General features: G+C 36.3%; 2 protein-coding genes across 4 annotated transcripts in view; one reads left to right on the top strand and one right to left on the bottom strand.

The window, feature by feature from the left end:
* LOC117338285 (ras-responsive element-binding protein 1-like) overlaps window positions 1–6013 on the top strand; it is a 53488-nt gene extending 47475 nt beyond the window's left edge. For all 3 annotated transcript variants that reach the window (XM_033899572.1, XM_033899571.1, XM_033899573.1), the window contains 5 exons: window positions 10–221; window positions 423–1077; window positions 1288–1431; window positions 1721–1956; window positions 2383–6013. In XM_033899572.1, the coding sequence (XP_033755463.1) occupies window positions 10–221; window positions 423–1077; window positions 1288–1431; window positions 1721–1956; window positions 2383–2577 (1442 nt within the window). In that variant the 3' untranslated portion in view covers window positions 2578–6013. The remainder of the gene's footprint in view (window positions 1–9; window positions 222–422; window positions 1078–1287; window positions 1432–1720; window positions 1957–2382) is intronic.
* Window positions 6014–7540: 1527 nt separating this feature from the next.
* LOC117338284 (uncharacterized aarF domain-containing protein kinase 5-like) lies at window positions 7541–23944 on the bottom strand. The gene is made up of 13 exons (XM_033899570.1): window positions 23772–23944; window positions 21796–22208; window positions 20970–21234; window positions 20283–20423; window positions 19178–19291; window positions 18498–18629; window positions 18035–18122; window positions 17563–17635; window positions 16404–16579; window positions 13012–13189; window positions 10946–11020; window positions 10174–10392; window positions 7541–8859 (listed from the first exon to the last, which is right to left on the bottom strand). The coding sequence occupies exons 2-13, from the start codon at window positions 21963–21965 to the stop codon at window positions 8832–8834; spliced, it is 1659 nt and encodes a 552-aa protein (XP_033755461.1). The 5' UTR covers window positions 21966–22208; window positions 23772–23944; the 3' UTR covers window positions 7541–8831.
* Between the last annotated feature and the right edge of the window lie 106 nt (window positions 23945–24050).

Below are 24050 nucleotides of genomic sequence, written 5' to 3'. Positions count from 1 at the left end.
TTCTACCAGGAAACCTGTTGAAGCACTATAAGGAACGCCACAGTGGCTGCAGTCTACCCGAGTCTCTTGTTGACCTCGATAAGGCCGTAACGACAGGACTAGCGACAACCTTGAGTGGTGAGGAACGATCAATTGCAAGGGACAAGGCACTAGGAATCGCTAGGGATGATGTCCTGGAGAACAGCTCCTACGCCGCTGAGGAACAGCTTAACCAATCAATGGTAAGATAATGGTCGTCATGGTAACCTCTGATATTCTGGATCTGTAAGAGTAGTTTACTTTCGCATACATTTTTTTATCCATTTCTGGTGTAAAGGAAAGCTTGTTTAGATTTTAAGGTGAAGGCAGGATTAAACAAACTTACACAATTAATACAATTTTTTAAGAAGGCTGAATTAAAGTGAATCTTATGTGTGTTTCAGGAGAATGAGCGCCCAGATGATCGTTTCATGACTATAAACATCGAATCGGGCTGTAAATCTGATAACGAGGATGAGGAAGAACTTGACCTGACACCCTCTGGAATGCCAACCATGCCAACCATGGAGGATATCAACAATTCGATCAACAGCAGCCTCAACACCTCCGTAAAACAGTTCGCCGGCTCAGCAGAACGACAGATCAACCCAGAGCGCGACAACTACAACGTCGACAAGATAACAGACTGCTGGAATTGCGGCGAGAAGTTCGTATCCCGTAAGTTACTGGTACGACATCTCAAAGAACACAACATCGATCTGCCGTTCAAGTGCTACCTTTGCGATGCTTCCTACGACGTCCGCCTGGATTGTCTCATTCACCAGGAGAAGTTTCACTCTTCCGACTGGGTTATCCTCAAGGATAAAAACAAGGTCGACGACATCGACTCGTTTTCCCGTCACATGGACAAGGTGGTCGAAAACAATTGTAACAAAGTCGACCAAGGCGTTATCCTTGAGATTCCAGGCCAGAGTGCAGACGACCCCAAGATGGAAGTCGTGTCAGCCGACTACATGCAGCGTAAAGTCTACTGCTCTCTGTGTCCTAAACGCTTCTGGTCCCTGCAGGATCTGCGGCGCCACATGAGGTCCCACACAGGTACATATCTCTTACCACTTGGCATTCAATACCACCATCTTTTTTTGTTGTTTCCAAAAATCGTAATGAACTTTTTAAATCTGAAAAAAAATAAATAAAAATTGATGATTAGTTCATTAGCCGACTGAACAATGATGTTTAAACTAAAGTATGAAAATTTGTATCTCTGTCCGAGATCAATAAATAATTAACTGATATATGTTTTTGCAGGTGAAAGACCATTTGAATGCGACATCTGTCAGAAACGGTTCACCCTGAAGCACAGTATGATGAGACATCGTAAGAAACACATGGAGTCTGGCTCTCTCAGCCCAAGCGATGACGAGGAAACCAACCCCACTGTAGACGATTTGTGTAAGTCTCTCGGCTGATTCTTAATTACTGTAAATCTGTCAGTTATAGGGTTGATTTGTCATAACATCAGTTTTTAGCTTAAATCCGTGGCCTCGGATATGACAGTGAAATATTTGGTGTGTGGAATTCAGTTTAGTCTTAAAATTTTTAATGAATGAAAATTTTTATTTTTTCGATATAAGATTTTTAGCTCGCCTGTGACTTCCATGCTCTTCCTCAAACATTTAACCATGCTTTTAAAAACAAATATTTTTGCTAAATTTTAAAAGATAACTTACGTTTTTTACAGCTCATCTAAAGATCAAGGGTCCACGCCTGCTGCCGAAGCCAAGCCCAAATATGGTTGTGAAACAAACATCAATCCCCATCCAGTTGTCTCAGCCTCGTCCCATCAGGCCGATAGCCAACATGGCCGCCATTCCGGTTATCGCTACGATGCCGACCATGGCTACCATGTCACCTATGCCAACTATTCACCTGAGTAATAGTTACAACTCTGTCAGCATCAATGGAGACAAGGCAGCGGTAAGTTATCTGATTTAAGGTCACCAGAATATGACCCCTGTTCAAAGGTCACAAGAATACGACCCCTGTTTAAAGGTCACCAGAATATGACCCCTGTTGAAAAGTCAACAGAATATCTCTTGCTGAAAAGTCCCAAAAGCATTGCCCTATTGAAAGGTCACCAGAATATGACCCCTGTTTAAAGGTCACCAGAATATGACCCGTTTAAAGGTCACCAGAATATGATCCCTGTAGTTATATATGGAATGCACAGTAGTTTTGCTGTTAAGTACCAGGTAGCAATAATTTTGACAATTTCCACACAAAAAACCAACCTATTAACTAATTGTGAACCAGAACATTTTTTCACTTATTTGTGAACCAGAACATTTTCACTCGTTCAGTTTACGTTGCCATATTTACTTTATTGTTCATTTTGTGTTTCAGGAAGGAAAGGTTAAGGTCAGTGTTAGCAGCAATAGAACGCCTTCTTTGGCCACCTCAGTGACCGCCACCTTGGGGTCACTTGGTGAGGACAAGGACAACGACATGTTACACAGCCTGCTAGGTGTGGAGATGGGCTCGATTGATAGCATGTTGGACTCGGCAGATAGTGCGGCAAGGCTCCTTGGAGTCAATTAAACAACTTTTCATCTCATCTTGGACAGCACGCTGGACTTGGCAGCCTGTGTCACGAAGCTCTTTTGAGTCAGATGATCTGTCATGTCATCTTAGACGGCATGCTGGACTTGGCAGACTCTGTCACATGGCACCTTCGAGTCGGACGATCTTTCATCTCTTCTTGGATAGCATGTTGAACACGACAGACAGCTCTGCCAGGTGCTTACAATCAACTTAATAACCTTTTGCCCCTCTGGGGACTTTGTGACACTCCTCGAAGTCAAGTTGGACAATCCGTACCGTGACATTATCTATCAACCATGATACTAATAGAATAAACGCCTACTCGGGGATCAACCCTATAAACCAGCATGAGTCAGCATTAGAACTCACTGGACTGAAATTTTAGTCAACATCAAAATCAAAAACACATGTTTAATGAAATAAGATTTTGTAGATTATGCTTGACTAAGGCCACAACTGGATATAAGATTTCGTAAAGATCTCTAAAATTATACCCTGCCCGGGATATGAAATTTGTAGAGACCGCTGGAATCGTGTTGGAACTGCTGGGTGCAAGATTTTGTAGACATCTCTTAAATCATGCCCTGCTCAGGATAAAAAATTTTGTAGAGACCGCTGGAATTGTGTTGGAACTACTTGATATAAGATTTTTGTAGAGATGTTTTAAACCATGTGGGGACCCTGTTGGGAATACAAAATTTTGTAGAGACCGCTGGAATCGTGTTGGAACTGCTGGGTGCAAGATTTTTGTCGGGAGAGACCTTCAGAACTGCTTTAGACATTAATGTGTGTTGGAATCGCTGTACTTGATTTTGTGATTTTCACCCGATCTTGTGTGATTTGTTTTCTATAGAGACAACAGAAATTAATTGCGTGGATGAAATGAACAATTCATAGTGAACTGATTTTGTGAAAAGAAAATTGATTGTTTTAAGATTTAGAGGCTTGAAGTGTGATTTATACATGTTCAAAATAATTTTCTACTTAAGAGAAAGTTAATAGAGGTGTGTTATATGTACATTTGTGAATCTGTGATATTTCATCATATGCAGGTAGTGTGTTAGAATTAGATTGTGAAGCGAGTGGGAGAACGGAAAACGCAGGGGCTTGTATGCGACAGAATATAAAGTCGGTTCGAGTGCAGAAATTTTGACACACCTGTGATCGTTAACTAATTAGAACAGCATTATGCAAACAAGATGTAAATGTGTTCAATGTGCTTCTTTAACTTTGACAAAGTTGATAATTAATGCAATTTTTGTACATAATTTATTCTAAAATTTGTTTTGTACATATTACGATATTATTATCAGATTTTGACATTTGGCCACATCTGATAAATTGTATATAGGCCGGCCATGATGACAGAACCAGATATATAATACATAGGATTGATTATAGCTTTTTATGCTTTTATGTAACAAATGGTCCAGGGACCAAATATTGGGGAGAATGTGGCCATAGAAATACCTGAGGGAGATTTGTTGACAGTTGTTTTTGTGTATATTCCTGGACTTAAGTTTTTTGTGTGCCACAATGACTAGCAATATCCCCCAAAGTGTTCAGTCCAAGGGAGATAATTCATACTGGATTCAAAATCAAATGCTGTAAAATGAGTAAATATCTTTAATGTTCTGTGAACATCACAAGAAACTCTCGAGGCATTTTAAAATTTTCTCAGTCATCTAATGTTCTGTTGGGGTTTTTTTTTCCTTTATTTTTTCCTTTTTTTTTTTTTTTGTTGTACATTTTTTTTCGTATTATTTCAAATATTTACGAAACTAACCTAGTCTCTACATCAAGATCTGTATTATTTATATAATAAATTTATTTATAATTTTAATTAGGGTCACCATGTTCAACTTTCACTTGTAGCTGTAGTTCATTTTAGTCACCTTTGTTTTTTATCATTGTATAGCTTAAAGGTATATATATAAATAACAATTTATAATTTAAAATTAATTTGATGATTAATTAATTCAAGTCTGAATCATTATCATGACATTTACAGTTTAAAAAACTGTTTATGAAAGAAGATTCTTCCAGTCTGCTGGACATATATTCATTATAATGGGCGGTTAATTTGCTCAAGTTTGGCTACATCTTCATTCTCATGTTTAAGTTATTTCTTCATTTACTCATTCCAGGATTTTTACATATCTAGATATTTATGACTCGTTAATTGTTTAGTTTTCAAGGAATTTAATTTAATGTTTAACCAATCAAAACTTAGTGTGAATGAGTGACAAGTTGTGTGGACGGACAAAATTGAGACTACTTACAAATTATTCTGTTCCAAATATGACTTGTTCTCGCAAGAGAATCAATATCGGATACATTCCTCTTAATATCATGGAACATGTGATACAAAGCAACATGTGATTATAACAGGAAAATAGTTAATGTGAAAATAATATGAAGAAATATTTCAAAAGACATTAAGCATAAAACAGAGTCCTCTTTATTTGCTCAGTTTAATTAATATCATCAAAGTTTGAGGGCAGCTATTAAGATTTATTAATAATTTCCCTAGATTTTAGTTTGTATATCACACCTGGCAAAGGGGACTAAATGAAAGGATGTCAACAAAAATAAACCAATAATGGTCTGAAATAGACTTTATGGAAACTTCATATTAACAGAAATTACCTAAACATTACATTAACAGAAATTACAACAGCTTGACATTAACAGAAAATACAACAGCATGACATTAAGTGGAATCAGTATATCTTGCTCATTACTTACCCAAACATAATGCTGTTCTTGATCCTCAAAGTTTTTTCGATATCCAATAAATGGAGTTTCTTGTAGGGAAGATTTTGTTAATATTTCCCCAAAGTCAAATCATGATAATTTGTTGTAAATTAATTTTAAGTATCAATGATATACATGCTCAACAGTTAATTAAGGTGTCTCGTCACATAGAGATACCTGGAGATGAAGTGGGCTTTGGTTAGAACTTAGGAATTTGCTGTCTCAGATGTTTGCAAGCTTTAGTGTATGAACAGAATAATGAAAATGTCTCAAGTCATAGGCTCAAGTTACATTCTAATACCAATAAGTGAAAAATAATTTACAAGAAACATTCCAAGGTTTTTAAAAGTTTTTCTAAGGAGTAGGTTTATGAGAATTTTGTAAAATAAAGACTGTATATGTATATTATATGTATATTTCAATTGTTACAATCTGCATTCCCGAAGTTACAGATCTTTCAAATTGATTTTCTGTTGAAATTGTTTGTAAACATTCCAGATTTTCTTCAAGGGATTAAATGAAATATATATATATATTTTTAAAACAAATTTCCTATTTTCAGAGTATTGTGTACATGCTGACTGTATTTATTTTATTGTTTTACTGTGTGTTTTCCACAAGTGATGGGTTATTTCTTCTGGTGTTGAAATAAACATCTCATCAAACTAAAAAAAAATGTTTTTGTTTTCTGTCATTTAGTTCAACAACTTCCTGATAACACTAAACAACTTGTCCAGATATAGTTTTTGTTTATTTGTTTGCTGGGTTTATCACCCCGTGAACAGCCAAGGTCATTTTGAGGCAGGATCTCCTTGTAGTAGTTGGTGACTACCTCACTGAACAACACACAGGAGGCCTGTCACATGCCATCCCAGAGCAATTATGGGGAATTATCTTAGCTAAAGACAAAAACATGATGGCACGGACCAACCTGTTTTTCAACTTTCCGAGAAACATAAACTGACACGGGTAGGGCGTGTTGAACCAGGCACCTTGGACCTTCACCCGAGATCATGTCGTCGGAGCTATCACCGACTCGGCTATCATGGCCCCTTGTCCAAATATAGAAGAAAGCAGCTACATATTTGAACCTATTCTTTTTAAGAAGACTATGCATCTAGGTATCCTCCTTATCAACTACAGTGGACTTTTGACAATGGTTCTTTGAGATTTTCCTCTGCTGGCTTAAAACCAGCATGTGTCAAATGCTGAAACGTGGCATTGTAACATGTGTGCCCCACAATCATCTTATTTTATTTGTCATTGAATAACGAATTTGCTACAAGAAAAGGCTGGAGTAAACATATTCCTATTTTTGGAAAGATATTCCAATGAAACATTCAAGACATCAGCCATCGATTATAACCATTCATATATCAGAAAGCTCATAATTTTAAACCACAGCTGATATTTTTCTAATGGAGAAATTGAGATAACGCAGACCTTACAGTAAATATGCTACAGAATAAAAAAAATTGTACATGAGGTTTCTGGAGAAAACATGAAAAATCCATTACCGGTAGTTTTTTAATTCCCCTTTTGTGGTCAGGTTCCCCTATGACCTTGACTCATACATTGTATTGGGTAAAATATAACTTCTGGAATAACCCTTAATTTTTTTTACAGTAATAATACATTAATGTTACAACTATGTTGTCATGTTGAACAGCAGTATCCAAAGTTTGTGATCATTGCTTAACCCTTTCACCCCTGCTGACCATATTGGACTTCCATTGATGAAGGAATGGCAGAGTCCACTAAAGTTTCTTAGGGTTGAAAGGGTTAACAATGTATTTTGAACAGACATTAAGTTCACCTGAGCCCCACTCAATTTGCACTCTTCTCGGAAGCAGATCACATTCCATTTTATGTAAATCGAGTAAACCGAAAGAATATAACCCAAAACAAACAAGTTTTTAAATTTTCTCTATGACACTATGACACAAACACATGCATGTATGTGTCATAAATCCTTCTCTAGTGAAACTCATCACTCGCACACTTAAAACATGGTCGCCCCCATCTTGGAAGATAAATCTTCCAGCTTCGAGACGGAAGAGATAGAAGATCTTCCAGAATCAGAAGAGCTACAAATCGAGTGACCGAAGGATATACATATTCTAGAAGGAGAAGAGTACAAATCAAGTCGGGGCTCAGGCCTATGTGAGGAACCTTCAAAAAAAAGAGTTAAAAAGACACAAAATTTGCTTATAAATGACACAACTTTATTGTAAATCTATAAATATTACAGAAAAGTGTAAAAATGAATTATATTATTTATAATAAAAATCATATCACTACACATAGAAGTTACCTATTACATACAATTATGTATTATATAATACTAGTCTAAGTTTCATTTAAATAAATGTTCTTGGGTAAATTAAAACAACTATTATCCAGGGGACCTTTTCACTTTAAATTCAGTCTAACCCGGATATCTGGAAAAGTCTATGAGGCCATAAAAAAAACATGAGGTATCCCGAGTATTTGAGGTATGAGTATATTTTAAATGGAATTTTTACCGTCGGAAATGAACGTTTATTTAAAGTAAATTACGTTGGGTCTTTGAGTTATCGGAAATCCAAATAACAAGATTTGAATGTTTGTGGAATGACCAGTTCATCTACTTTCATTTAAAAGAATACAAATATTTTAATTCAATTTTGAAAGTTTCATCAAAGGTCATATAAAAGAAATGACTAGGTCTTTTTAAAACCACTTCTCATATGTTACACAAAAGTGGATGTAATTGACAGTCAGGTTCCCAGATTTTTACCTTGTTAAATAATATTCCCAGATAAAATCAGAATAAATTTGAATATTGTTTTAATAAATACTCCTCCCAGGATTCATTATCTGACAAATAAGAATTAGTGAAGACTTAATGACAATTCCATGACACAAGCACCACAAGGAAAACGTACTACGTACATGTATCATTCTTAAATCCCTCGTCAGTCTATCCATATCAACATCTTGAGAGGATCTTTGTGGATCAGATTTTCTTTAGACGCTTTAATGAACAGTACTGTTATCCTCCTAATATGCCAAATAAATTACTTTTTGTATTTCTATCTTAATTTTGGGCACATTGTATTCCCACATCCCGATACCGAGGGAATCGCTAGTCTTTACACCCACATCCAAATATCAATACGGAGGGCATCGCTAGTCTTCATACACACATCCAGATCCCGATATTGAGGGCATCGCTAGTCTTTTTGCCCACATCCAGATCCCAACACGGAGGGCATCGCTAGTCTTCATGCACACATCCAGATCCCGATATTGAGGGCATCGCTAGTCTTTTTGCCCACATCCAGATCCCAATACTGAGGGCATGGCTAGTCTTTTTGCCCACATCCAGATCCCAATACTGAGGGCATGGCTAGTCTACATGCCCACATCCAGTTTGCAATCATGTAGGGCCTTGTTATTTTGTGACCACAGTGATTGGACATATTTCCTTTTTGTCTCTGGGATCAAGGTTGTCATGTGTACACATCACTGTTGAAGGCCCTGCAACAGAAAACATCCATTAAGAGAAAATGCCTTTCGTCACTAGGTTACAGAAACAAAGCACAGAACAATTAGTAGAAATTATCAGGAACTGAGCTAAAAGCCATTGAAATATTATCCCTCTGTCATAATACAAGAGTTGTCAGAAGCTTGCCGAGTGTGTTGAAATTAGCATTTTTTCTTTAACGTAGGTCAAAGGTCATAGTCAAGGTCAACAGGTCCACAAATGTAATACCAATGGAAAGGTGATGCCGCATGGAACACACATGTCAAATACCTAAGCTGTATCTACATTAGTATTGACACAACGCTGTTTTATAACAAAGGCCCAACGGGTTTGGTTTGGTTTGTTTTTGTTTAACGTCCTATTAACAGCCAGGGTCATTTAAGGACGTGCCAGGTTTGGAGGTGGAGGAAAGCCGGAGTACCCGGAGAAAAACCACCGGCCTTCGGTCAGTACCTGGCAACTGCCCCACGTAGGTTTCGAACTCGCAACCCAGAGGTGGAGGGCTAGCGTTAAAGTGTCGGGACACCTTAACCACTCGGCCACCGCGGCCCCAACGGGCCTTAACGGTCATCTGACTACCTTGAGTACATCACACTACTATAGCAAATTGTTAAAGGGCCATTTCTTGGAAGAAAAGAATAATGCAACAAGAGGCCCAATGGGCCTGTATCGCTCACATGACTTTACAACAACTTTGAAGTATATCTAGCTCATTTCTGCAAATACTTTGCTGATTACCACTTTATTCAAATAACATAGTAAGCTAGGTTTATTCATGTCAATAAGTTTTCTAGTCCTTCCTTCCAGCATACTATTGACCTAATATCACAACAGAGTCTCTTGGCTATCGAGAAATCATTGTTTAAAGATTTAAGCCTTTTGAACCCCTGTGATCTTTAATGTAGGTCAAGGTCATTCATTTGAACAAACTTGGTAGCTCTTCATCTGAGCATGCTACAGACTCAATATCAAGTCCCTGGGCCTCTTGGTTATTGAGAAGAAGTTGTTTGAAGAATTTAGCCTCTTTGACCAATGATACCTTGAATAAAACTCAAGTTCATTCATTTGAACAAACATAGTAGCCCTTCGTCCCAGCATGCTTCAGACCCAATATTAGGTCCCTGGGCCTCTTGGTTATTGAGAAGAATTTGTTTAAACATTTAAGCCTGTTTGACCCCTGTGATCTTGAATGTAGGTTAAGGTCATTCATTTGAACAAACATGGTAGGCCTTCACCCCACCATGCTACAGACCTGATTTCATCCTGTTGGTCCTTGTCAAGCCGTACAGACATGTTCTGACTCTTACCTGGTTTTATCTTCTTGTTCCTTGACAATCTTCTGAATTTTGTCCAGATCAGGCATGCGACCTAGGAAGGCCATGATCCGTATAAAAACAACGCCTGCCCACATCTTCATCTTCTCCAGTCGTATATTATAATCGTATATACACCTCTCCCACCATGCTCGTACTCTCCCCGACAGAGTCAAGTGGAACTCTCCTGTCTTCTGGCAGCCTGTGATAGCACTGTAACAAACAACGGTGATTCAATAATTACCAGTATACAACGTCAGTGACTTTACAGGCTAAAACTTTCCAGTCCTGTAACATATTAAAATTTAGTATCCAATCATTAATTGCCAATTAACCAAAATTATTTTCATTTAACACTTTATCAGATTTTCATAACTTTATCAGATTTTCATAATGTAGTGTATTGATTATGTGTATTTTAATCAGATTATTTATCTGAAATGCCAAAAGTAAATGATTTCACTGAACTGAACAATCTTCACTTATTCCGACTGCTCCTTGGCTGACGATGACTGACCTTTGTTAACCCTTGAATGACCACAACTGACCTTGAGTGATGTTGGCTGACCCTGACTGACTTTGACCTTAAATGAACTTGACTGACCTTGAATGACCTTAATTGACCTTGACTGACCCTAACTGACATTTGCTCACCTTGGCTGATGTTGACTGATCTTAAATGAGAGTAACTTTACTTGACTGACCTTGGCTGACCTTTACTGACCTTGCCTTACCCTAACTGACCTTGACTGACCTAGATACATACCTCCTGGCCATGATTCCGTATCTGTCTACCACATGTCCGTGTTCTCTACAGATGGCTCGTATAGTGTTCATATTCCTGTAATACATAAGCACACTACTACAGACAAATCATATCAAATAAAATTGCTCACTTGTTGTAAAATCATATTAAAACCTGATTTTCTTTCTCTTATTTTTATGTGAACTTACTTTAAACATGAAATAAAATAAATATATTTTGTAGAAATTTTCAGGCTACATCATACACTGCCGAGTTACTTGAATCTTGAAATCATCATCATAATATTTCAAATAATGAAAAGCTGAAGAATTTTGCTGATGAAAATGAACTTGTGACATGCATGACCTCTGACCTCAGTATGTTCTTACTTAAGTCACAGTCTACAGAATATTCAATAAAATCATAAAATTGATGCATGATATGTTCATGAAATTTCAAATGATCATCAGTAATTAATTAGCTAATTGAATTAAAGGCAGGAGAAGCATTTACATATGACCTATTGCCATGACCTTGACATTGGTCTGATTACCATGACAACAGTGCATATGGTACATCATCTAATATTTGATACAAAATTCCATTAACACAATTCCAGAGTAGAATAACTTGAATTTTTTAAAAACCTCATTTGTGACCTTGACCTTAACATCATATTTCTAAAAATACCCAAAAGCATACACTTGTGACATCCATGTGTCGAAAATTAGCAACAATTTTATTTTCATCAGGGTATCTTGCATCATGAAATTAAGGGCGGCCATTGTTTCTTGTGATATATCCCAAAACTTAACTATTGAAGGACTATATATCCCAAAACCTAACTATTGAAGGACTAAGTACAACTTGATCTGAGAGTAAAAACAAAACAAACCATACCAAGTAGGAGATGGATGGCAGGTCATACAAAGGTCATTACTGTCAGGAAAGATAACTCTTTCCAAAGTCAGAAAATTAGGCAGCACACCCCTATTTTAGATTATATGGAGTTCTCTGTCACTCTCTGTCCTAATGAATAGCTCTTCAGAAATTTTTATGAAATTGGTATTTGAATGTTTCCCTTTTAAAAACTTTTCTCATGATGTTCTAATAACTAAAACAGTGAAGCGGTATCATGGTATTTTACAGTATACAGAGGCTATGATCCACTTTACATGGAGGTAGCGAAAAGAATACAAACGTGCTTATAGAAGACAACTAAAGGCTTGAGCATAAGGCCACCCCCCAACAACCAAGCTGACCAATACCCAATCCCTAACAACTATCCTGACCAAAACCACCCCCTAACAACCAACCTGACAAAGACCCCGCCCTAACAACCAAGCTGACAAAGACCCGTCCCCTAACAACTAACCTGACCAAGACCCCGTCCCCTAACAACTAACCTGACAAAGACCCCACCCCCTAACAACCAACCTGACAAAGACCCCACTCCCTAACAACCAACCAAACAAAGACCCCACCCCCTAACAACCAACCTGACAAAGACCCCACCCCCTAACAACCAACCTGACAAAGACCCCACCCGCTAACAACCAACCTGACAAAGACCCCACTCCCTAACAACCAACCAAACAAAGACCCCACCCCCTAACAACCAACCTGACAAAGACCCCACCCCCTAACAACCAACCTGACAAAGACCCCACCCGCTAACAACCAACCTGACAAAGACCCCACCTCCTAACAACCATCCGAACAAAGACCCCACCCCCTAACAACCAACCTGACAAAGACCCCACCCCCTAACAACCATCCGGACAAAGACCCTGCCCCCTAACAACCAACCCGAAAAAGGCCCTGTCCCCTAACAACCAACATGACAAAGGCCCTGTCCCCTAAAAACCAACCTGACAAAGGCCCTGTCCCCTAACAACCAACCTGACAAAGGCCCTGTCCCCTAACAACCAACCTGACAAAGGCCCTGTCCCCTAACAACCAACCTGACAAAGGCCCTGTCCCCTAACAACCAACCTGACAAAGGCCCTGTCCCCTAACAACCATCATGACTAAGACCCCACCCCTGACAACCAATCTGACTAAAACTCCTCCCCTTAGCAACCAACCTGACAAGCAGCAGCATTGTCCGTGGCATGTCTTTGAGAACAGCCATGATTTTGTCAAATTGCTTTTGTGCCATGATTCTCATGTGTTCTAGATCTTTATCAGTCATTCGGTTTGGGAGGTGGAAACTTCTGCGTAACACTGGCCTCTGGAGTAGGATTTCTCCAAATATAATGTGATCTGACAAGATACAAAAAACACTTAACTAATCAGAGGGGATTAAAGATCTAGGGAGATTAAAGATAAAGAAAGAATTCTGCTGGGTGGACATCTTCTCGAATAGCTAACCCTGAAAGCCAAAATAAGCAATCAGCTCTGTAATGGAAAGAAAGACCAGAAATGCACTAAGACCATTTTAATTTGAGTATAAACTCTTAAACACCATATGTATAAATTCAATATCAAATGCGAGAATTTTTTTTTTTAATTTTGTAAAAAAAAATTGAAAATGAAAACAGAGCAAAATAAAATACATCTGTCCATTGTCAAACAAAATAGACCTGTTTGATGTCAATGCGACATTATTTTGCCAAATGCATGAAATACGGAAAGGAATAAAGACTAATAGATAAAATGAAAATGCAACTGAAAAAATCATACCAAGTGTCAGATAGCCAAGTGACATAATCCCTCAGAAAAGATGAAAAAGAAACAATAAGGGCATTAACTCTTTAAATAATAAAATCAAACCGATGCTTACAGAGCCAATACTAGGTATAATAATACTAATGACTACCAATCTCTGGAGAAGATCAATATGCTAAAAAAGCAAAGGGAAACAACTGAAACTCATCTTAAATTCGGCGAATCAAAATGCCACTCAGGAAAGAAAAAAAGATGTGTTGTTGCGACAAAAGCTATGATGTCTCAAAAAGATCAGATGAAAACTGAAAAGATCTCCAAACACTGAGATAGATGGAAAACTCGGACAAGAGTTCAACAGACGACGGACAAGAGTTCAACAGACGACGGACAAGAGTTCAACAGACGAAAAAAACAAATATATATATATCAACTGGTAGTTGAAAGAGAAGATTTCCCCACACAAAGAAATCATGACAGAGAGAAAATATTAATTACCATAAATCAATTTTTAGTGATTTAATTAAAAAAAGTTTTTAATTAAAAAAAGCAATGTTATGAAACCAACTGTTTTTAAAGTCTTTGGCTCAGGTAAGCAACACGGTGCACAATGCTACTGCTTGGGTTGTCACTTGTCAGAAAAAAAAACAGATTTATATTTTGTATGTTTGTGGGAAAAAGTAAAAGCCCAGTTATTTAGTGGCCAGTCAGGTGAACCAATAAAACCGGTTAAGGTTCGTTATCTCTTTAAGACAGCGTGGAACAGGACAGACAGAAGCCTGAGCAGCTCAAAACCAGACCATAGCAAAGAAAAAAATAAACAAAATAAACAAAAAATATCATTAAGGTTTCATATTTTCATATAACAAAACCATCAGCTAAAGATATGTATTGAAATTAAAATAAATTACAACAGCTAATTCTTTTTTTTAATACTGGCTAAAATATCTTTAATCAAAATTTAGTACAAAAATATATTTTCAGGACTGATTTTCAGTTTGTATCTTTTATCAGGGGTTAATTCATTTTTTTCAAAATATCAAAATATTTTATATTTGACTTTCATGATAATGTCTTTGACCTAGAACTTAAATATTAACCAGCATGCTACAGACCCAAAATCAAGTCCCTAGACCTCTTGGTTATTCAGAAGTCGTTTGAGGATTTTAGCCTATTTGACCCATACGACCTTGAATGAAGGTCAATGTCATTCATTTTAACAAACTTAGATAGCCCTTCACCCCAGCATACTACAGGCCTAATATCAGGTGTCTCTGGGCCTCTTGGTTATTGAGAAGATGTTGGATGTTAAAAGGAAAAAGTTGACGTTGGTAGGTCGGACGCCGCACCACAGCATAAGCTTACTAGCCCTTCGGCCAGGTGAACCACTCAGCCATTGGGTCCTTATGATATTATTGTTGACTGTTCTTAAGCTACCGTGAAGCAAAAGTCATTTCATATCAACAGAATACTTAAAGTTGTGTTTTCTGATAGTTTAAATCATCTAGGTTATTACCAAAAGCTGTATCAAAAAGATCTATTTCTTGTGTAAATCATCAAACTGATTATAACTTTCTTCACCATTTCAACTTTCAAGGTACATTTAAATGGTGCACGAATTTGTCAGGTTCATGTTCTTTCGAAAATTGTCAGAATATTTTACTAGAACATTTTGAAATATTATTTTTTACAACAAGACTTTTCATTTCAAGATGAAACAAGGAGAGAATTTTTTGTTACAGCTTTTTATCGCTATAACAAACGACGATTCTACAGATTCACGATTTTCGGGAGAGGTACCTGAAAATGAAATACAGGCACATAGGCATGTCTTTAAAAGTTTCTCGGAATCGCTCCCACATCTTTTCATAGTCCTCCTTCCACTCAATCTGGATGTCCTTTGGAAGCTTGTAAAACTGTCGCTTGGAGGTTATATGATGCCGAAAGAAAGAATGATTCTTGAATTTAATAGGACCCTGTTTTACCATCATAGAAAAAATCTGGAAATCTGGAAAACAATATTATAGATAAGAATTTTGCCTTGCAATACAGGACTGTGATGGTCTTAGAATCACTGCGGGTGAGATTTTTTTATCTTCCATGATAGATATCAGGGCTATTCCACTAAAATATCTACCTGACCCCAGGACTCCACAATAAATCACTTCTATCCATGGTTGGATTGCCTTCCTATTACTTCTATGTAATTTATGAAGTAAATTCTATAGGCTGGTATACCCCTTAACCAAACCTGGAGTCCTGGGGTGGGGTAGATGTTTTACTGGAAAATCCCCAAGTGGATTTTAACAGTTTTTTGTTTGTTTTTTTTATATAAAAAACCCATTTATTTGATGTCAGCAATAGATATGGGAGTGTAGGTTCATCCAAACTCTCATTTTATCCAACAGAAAAAACTTAAATATGTTTTTAGTAGATGTATCTACTGATACCATTTATGAATATGCAACACATCAACAACCGTTTGTAGAAAGTATACAATTGTCATGTACAACAATACAGAGAGTCCTTTTTGTTTAATAGAAAGCAATATGTGAACACTCTTAAAGTGTCATAGATTCATGCGAACATTAAAAAAATTATCATTAAGTTCAAAAAAACTTGTTTAAAAACGTATTTGTGAAGCTTTGTTTAATATATCTTCAATGTTTCTTTTAATACATAGCAAAGCAGAATACATCTTTAATTATCCATCTTTTAATTTCCCAAATAAAATTTGAAGATTTTTTCAATCTCAGACACATACAAATTTACAGTACTGTTAATCTGATGTAAAAGCCGCTCATGAACTTACCTTCCACCCCGAGTTCTAGAGAATATTTCTGCATGTTTTCCTCATTATGCATAACAATTGCCTTGAACAAGTGGCATAGGGACTGTCGATGGGAAGGCGTGAGGATATCATACAGACCGTGGTCCAGTAACACAAGTTCTGCCTTGTTGTCTTTTCCCTTCCGTACAAAGACTGTTAACAGAAACCACTTATTCATGCACCTGGGTAAAAACAATGGGGCAAGTACTCATAGATATAAACTCAGTCCTGATTCTTTGTGTTTATTTTCGTAGCTCTATCTATAAAACTCAAAACGTGTCCATTTTCATAGTTTAATCTACGAAACTAAATTGATTCACTTTCGTAGTTTAATCTACCAAACTATATTGATTCATTTTCGTAGTTTAATTTACCAAACTAAAAAGCATATCCATTTTTGTAGTTCTATCTACCAGACTCAAAACACGATCATTTTCGTAGCTCTATCTATTAAACTCAAAAGTGTTCATTTCCGTAGTTCTATCTTTCAAACTCAAAATGTGTTTATTTTCAAAGTTTAATCTACAAAACTATAAGTGTATTCATTTTCGTAGTGCTATCTATTAAACTCAAAAGTGTTCATTTTCGTAGTTCTATCTATCAAACTCAAAACGTGTTTATTTTCACAGTTTAATCTACCAAACTATAAGCGTATTCATTTTCGTAGTGCTATCTATTAAACTCAAAACATGTTCATTTTCCAAGTTCTATTATCAAATTCAAAACATGTTCATTTTAGTAGCTCTATCTTTCAAACTCAAAAGTGTTCATTTTCATAGTCCATCTATTAAACTCAAAACATTTTTATCTTCGTAGTTCTATTATCAGACTCTGGGGCTTTTTCTTGTTGTTTTGCGATAGGACCTTTTTTCTAATTTTGGTAAGAAATCAGGTGAATTGGGAAATATCTTTTTATGACTAAACTACAAATTTTGGGAATTTGGCTTAAATATGAAATAATTTCAATTGGGAATGGGGCCCATAAGAAGTGTATTGGACACATAGACACTGAAAAACTACAGGCAGTGTACTACTTGTTAAAGTAAGGCAACATACTCCCTTAACTTATCCATTTTTTTTTTTAATTTTATCTCTCTAAAGAAATTTGATGATTTATTAATTTTCAAATTATCACCGTTTCCCTGGATGTGGGTCAGCATGCACAAACCCAGAAAGGAAAATCTGTTCGGAGAAACACTTCACTAGTTTTTGATCTACCTGGAAAACAGAAAACTATTTTAATACCTCCTACTCGACAGATTCTTGTTATTTCACCAATATACAAATCTCTACTATCAAAATGAATGGTCTTTATATCAAACTTTTTGAAATGTTGCAATATTGATTTTTTTTTTGGCATATACCCAAGGTATTTTTTACTATTTTCTTTTTCTTTTTTTTTCTTTTTATGCATCTTTATGAAATATTTTTTTAAATGTCACTAAAAAAGTGATATGAAGTCATCTATAGTGAATTAACTTAATCAGAAAACTGTTCTTAACTATTTTTGGTATGTGAAGTTTATCCAACAGTTGTAGATGATAATATTTGATATGAATTAATACTGGGAAGGTATTTTTCATAATCAATGATTTATAATTCAATGAATTTACTTACATCTTTCAGAGAGAGTCCCATATCCCTGATAGCTACAGAGTCACTGATCTTACAGCCCTCAATGTATTCCGCCGTTAATACTCTCTGTAAATAAATAAGTCACAACATTTACTGTATTCTGTTGTTAATACTCTGTAAATAAATAGGTCACAACCCTCAATGTATATGTAAACCAAGTTTTAGATGTAGCTAGACATGTATTTTTCATATGAGAAATATATATGAGACTGAGTGAACCTCCTATTTTTTCCGATCATTTTTGTTCACTATCTTTTTTTTTTACAGTTACCGAAATTTTGGACCACCAAAAAAATTAAGATATCTGCAAAATTATGTAGGTTTACAAAATAATGAAATTACCTACATTTAAAAGTTTACTAGTAAGAAGACAGTAACTTAATTTGGCGTCATGCTCCAGTAAACTGTTGGTACATTTGTACTAAGGAGTCAGTAACTTACTTTGGTGGTCATATCCCAGTAAATCTTCGGTACATAGACATAGTTTAAGTGTTGGAGATCTTTCAGGCACCGCTCTCCATTTTTACCCTCATTGATAAAGTCTAGCTCCAACTCCAGTGTTCCTTTCAAATCCTGAAACATTTTTGAAATTTTACACTTTAGATAATCCATCATCAGAGGTCACACAAATAAATTACTGAACAATCTTTTGTTTTTTTCTTATAAATGGACCTATCCTAAATTTATGATGCTATTTTGTTAATATCAAGTTAAACTTCAAGAAATTTGCTTCAAAATTTTAGCTACAGCTTGTTACACTGATAACTATGAAAAAGACGACTTTGAAGCCTTGAATTAAGATGGATTCCTGTCACATGACCTTGACCTCATGCCATGAAAGGCATATGAAATTCCTCTCAATAGTACCGGTATATTAACTTAATATATAAAGATTTTTTTACTGTTAATATTTTGACCTTTTATTGTGACATTGACTTTCCTTGTATGACCTTGACCTACAGTTGAAGTGTGAAAGGTCACAGTCATGACCTTGGTCTCAATCTCACACAAAGCTTAAAGGTTTGTGACCAAAGGAGACAGTTTAAGAAGACAATAGGGTCCATTGTTTTACCTACGAGGGTGTCTGTAAAACCTCCTCTTTACACTGGCTGATTACCTACCTGTAGTGCCCAGGCAAAACCAAACTTCGGATGTAACCAGCCAATCAGCTCGAGAATAATTTCACAGGTCTTGATGTCACCATAGAAACGGTCTTGGAGGTCGATGTACTGGACCTGTCAAACCAGGAATAAAGTGGAGATGTTCATGTATTATCAGTATTGATATAGAACCCAATATGTATCACAAATTGTAAAATAAATATTTTTTGTAAAAGCAATATATTGTGAACATATATATACCCAGCCTCCTCTAGGTGCCCGGAGCTGATGCCGACTTTATAGTGCTATCTCACTGAAACTTACTGCCAAAGACACCTCACAGGACATCCCACCCAGTCACGCTATAATGACAATGGGCAAACCAGTCCTCCCATTCCCAAAATTCTGAGTGCTAATATAAGTGGGAGCAGAAACTACCATTTTTATAGACTCTGGCTGGTATGTCTTGACCAAAAGACAGAACCAAAAGCTTTCCTCACAGGGGTGAACGCTCAACTAAAGGTCAGGGGACAAAACCTAAAGCCTTCCTCACAGGGGTGAACGCTCAACTAAAGGTCAGGGGACAGAACCCAAAGCCGTCCTCACAGGGGCGAACGCTCAACTAAAGGTCAGGGGACAGAACCCAAAGCCTTCCTCACAGGGGCGAACACTCAACTAAAGACCAAATGTGATGTAGTGTTAAGGGATATAGCAGGAAAAAAGAAAGTTGTAACATTTAGAAAAAGGAAAGAGAAGATCCCAAATTTAGTCGCCTTGCTCATACAATCATGCAATTGGGGCAGCAGGTACAATTCTTATGCCCTACCTGTAGGGCTTATGACATCAGACTCCCAAGCTTGTAGTCTATATAATGTCATTATTACGAAGACAAAATATATATACAGCCAAGATGACTTTAACAATAATATATAAAAGCACTTTTTCAGCAAAACTAACAAACACGTTTGATAACTGATAAAATATAAATTTAAAATGTTCACTTAAATTGTTTTCATTTCATACAAATTTTTTTTAATTTCTCACAAAATCTGTTTTATAAACTTCATAAATATGATTAAAATGGAAACCCACATATATATATAGGATCATATAACATAATTTTCACCTTGACTGCCACTTTTTTGCCATCCTTTGTCACGGCTCTGTGCACTTGAGCAAGACTAGCTGCAGCAATTGGTTCTTCCTCAAACTCGGCAAACATCTCTTGAGGAGTTGTCCCAAAGTCTTCCCTAAACAGCTCTTCAACCTGTAAAACACACAGCAGTGTAAGGTAACATACAGCCTTAAGTCAAGCAATTCATGGTGTATCTTTTTTCAGGGCTTTTTGGGGCCGTAAATGGGTGCCATTCACAATTGGAATTATTTCATTTGAAAGCCAAATTCTCAAAATTTGCAGTTTACTCCTGAAAAAAATCTTTCCCAATTCACCAATTTTCTTCCCAAAATGAGACAAAAAGGCCCCATCCCAAACAAGTGAGAAAAAGCCGTTATCTTTCACAACATTTTTGTAAGACCAAAAAGTATTTTCATTTTTTTCTTAAATAATTCACAATATGAATTCTTCTTGGAAAAAATCATTACAGTTTTATTACAGATGTATCTTCTGGAGATATTTTTTTTATCAATTCTATGATGTATTGTCTTTAATTTGATAATCACTTGGTAACTTTTTTTTAATGAAACTCTTTTGAAATGAAGGTCCACAATACAGTAAGGAAGCATACACCCTTAAGTCTTCATGCCCTTGCCAGGTAACCTAAAACAGCATACACTTAAATACTACAAGTGATACCTCATGAGGCCGTCTGCTGAGAGCTTTGTCCTGTAGAATGACCAGACAATCTATGTATTCTCTAGGAAGGATGTGGTTCATGGACACCATGCCCTGTCCTAATTTGACATAAAGGCCACCGTTCTGGAGACATCCTAACAGCATCCTCTCTGCAGCCCGCTTGTGACAAGGACGAATGGCCTGTTCATACTCCTCAGACATCTCGTCCAGATTCCACAGGTTCCATTTATAGTCCGCAGATATAAGAAGGCCTATCTTTAACGACCTGTGGGAACATAAAGCACTTTATTAGACCAGGAAGAAAATAAGGATAATCCGTATTTCAGATATTAACACTTGAATTGTGTGGCATACACCCTTAAGTCTCCTTGAGACTCCAAGTTAGCGTAAGGTGACATACACCCTTAAGTCTCCAGACATTAAGGCCTGAAATAATATTTGATGATAAACTATGGTTGTTTATTTCTTTTCTTGGTTTTGCAGATCAGGGTTTTCAGTAAACATAATTAATATTTTCTCTGAAATTTTGTTTCCTTATATTACATTTGCAGTTTTGAAACTTAAAAATATATTTTATTAATATTGATGACTTGAAGTTGTAAATTAAGACATAAATACAATCTTACATCTATAGACAACTGATAAAATATGTCAGATTTAAAGAACGATATTTAGAAATGTAACAAATATTAATAAGACAATAATTCATCATGTGTTCAAGATATTGACAATAAATGCCATCATATGTTGATGAATTCGAACATTGTAGATGTCAGTCTAAAATTGTAGGATTTTTATATCATTTAAAAATTAAAACAATCCTCACCTTAAGAATCGAACACAACCACCAAGAAGTACTCGAACTTTTCGCTTATTTTGCTCTGTGATAGATGCATAATAAGCTCCAAAACCTAAAGAAACTACTCCTACACTCGATAAAAAATACTTTGATTTACGATATTTCACTTTAGTTTTTGTCTTTGCCGTCACTTTCATTCAATGATGAAAAGTTAGTCCTGGTTTTGGTGAAATTTCTGATCACATGACCACAGTTATGGCACTTGAAATTGATGGACTGTCGAAGCGAGCTGCTGGCTTTATGACAAACTTGATGTAATGATGGTGCAATCATCTGGCAGTGTCCATTAAGACTTGATAATAACTTTAAAGAATACATCCTGTCTAAACTGGCAAGGTCATCAATGTTTCAGTTCATAGAAGAATGGTCATGTCCTCGAGCTGTGGAAACAAAAAGAATGAAATTAGATGTTAGACCACTAAAAGTCAAAAGGAGGGAATTTATTTTTAGAATTTGAAATTTTAAAAATCTTAAAATACAGGTACTGATTGTAAGGGATATTCTTCAATTAAAACCATGGAAACATTTTATGCATTTTTGGACATTTGAACTAAAATCAAGACTAAAAAATGTTCAGAATCACTGTCGTAAAAACTTGTTCAAAATCAGTGTTCAATTCATCATAGCTCAAAGCTGTGCAATATCAATAAACAGACCCTGACTAGATTCCTGTCAGAGCACTCATGCATCCCTTTCAATTCACAGTTAATCTTAGTCAGACTTTTTGCTGTGTACCTGGTACATGGAAGTCCCAAACCATCCAAAATGAATGATTATAGTCGGAGTTTTATCTGGCCCCAACATTAGACATTTTAATGGACAGCTATCTGGCGTGGGTTAAAAATTGTAGTTCCCTTGTACAGTATTTCAATTTAAATCTAATGCCTTTAAATGACATGCATAATTTTGAATGCTAGTTTTATATGTTAAATATAGTTGTAATGCTCATTTTGCACCATCATCAGCCCCAGTTAAAAATCACACCATCATCTTAATTATTAAGTAAATAGGGGAGCGTGATTTTCACCTGGGACTGAGGATACAATTATATGTATACAGTCCCCATAAATATGTGTATGCTGAACCAGTCTAGGAAATTTTATATTTTTGTTTAAAGTCAATATTTTTTTCATATACTTATTTGAATTCATTTAGAGCTGTTGTTGGCAAAAAAAATATTTAATGGCACCAGTCCTGGTGTAGGAAAATGATCCAAATCCAGGTTCGGGGTATCCCACCTGTCAGAGTTCCAAAAAAGGGATTCAACACGGCAAGAAACCTTTGACAGGCGTTGTCAGCATATGATGGGGTCAAATCATAAAATGGCAGACCAGTATCCTCTTATGTAACAGGACTAACCTGTCAAGACTCCAGCTTTGTACTAGAGTCTGCGGTTTGTTTAACTCATTAAATTTTAATCTCCGGTACAATAACTTGATCCCAAATAGATATCTGGATCTGAAGTTTTTTTCGAACTTTTGACCCCTTTGCAATACACAGTTCTCTACTGGGCGAATATGCCACTGATCAGCTGATCACATACGTTTCTGCATTGATCAAGCTCTTTTAAATTAATTTCATGAATAATTGGAGAATTGCATTTTCTGCTTTTTCTTTCCAATATATATATAAGCTGGTAATAATAAATTTAGATATAACTTATGAAAATAATGATTTTATAACATGAAATATTTTCAAGAAGTTTCATCACTTCACTAAGTTCAATGGGATTCTTTATGCAACTTACGATCGGTATAGCAGGCATACTCATGCGTTCATGCATGTGATGAGCCTACAGTCAAATTAACTGGTTGAACCACAAATTACCATCACATAAAAAATTCTCAAAAAGGCAGATTAATCCATCCATACTCCCTTACAAAGAGATGCGCGGTTTAGAACATGATCTAACGTTACCTGGATATGCCGGCTGTCATACTTACCAAACGCCAACTTACGATAACTTCTAAATGGCAACGTAATTACGGAAGATAATCAGTTAAATTAAATCAATTCCATCGTCTGCGTATTGTTTTAACTACATGTTATATACTCGGTATATGTAGACTGTGTAACCTATGTCACGGTACAGAGATGTTAAGTAACAGTTAGTGACCTCCAGAAGAGTTCTTCAAATAGAGTTATCTCTCTTAGCTCGTGACTGTGTACACCGGATATTGGTATCTTTGGTAAAAAGTCTCTGCCGGGACATGTCTGAAAAC

The sequence above is a fragment of the Pecten maximus genome, chromosome 11 (genome assembly GCF_902652985.1).
Source record: "Pecten maximus chromosome 11, xPecMax1.1, whole genome shotgun sequence".
Taxonomy (NCBI): Eukaryota; Metazoa; Mollusca; class Bivalvia; order Pectinida; family Pectinidae; genus Pecten; species Pecten maximus.
This window is presented reverse-complemented; position numbering and strand designations above follow the sequence as displayed.

Bases quoted from the DNA above. Each gene is read 5' to 3' on its own strand.
- LOC117338284 (XM_033899570.1), bottom strand. From the start codon at position 21,965: ATGAAAGTGACGGCAAAGACAAAAACTAAAGTGAAATATCGTAAATCA. The intron at 10,393-10,945 runs GTATGTATCTAG...TGTTTGTTACAG, and splicing joins TACGGAATCATGGCCAGGAG to TGCTATCACAGGCTGCCAGA. The intron at 8,860-10,173 runs GTAAGAGTCAGA...TTTCTGTTGCAG, and splicing joins GAACAAGAAGATAAAACCAG to GGCCTTCAACAGTGATGTGT.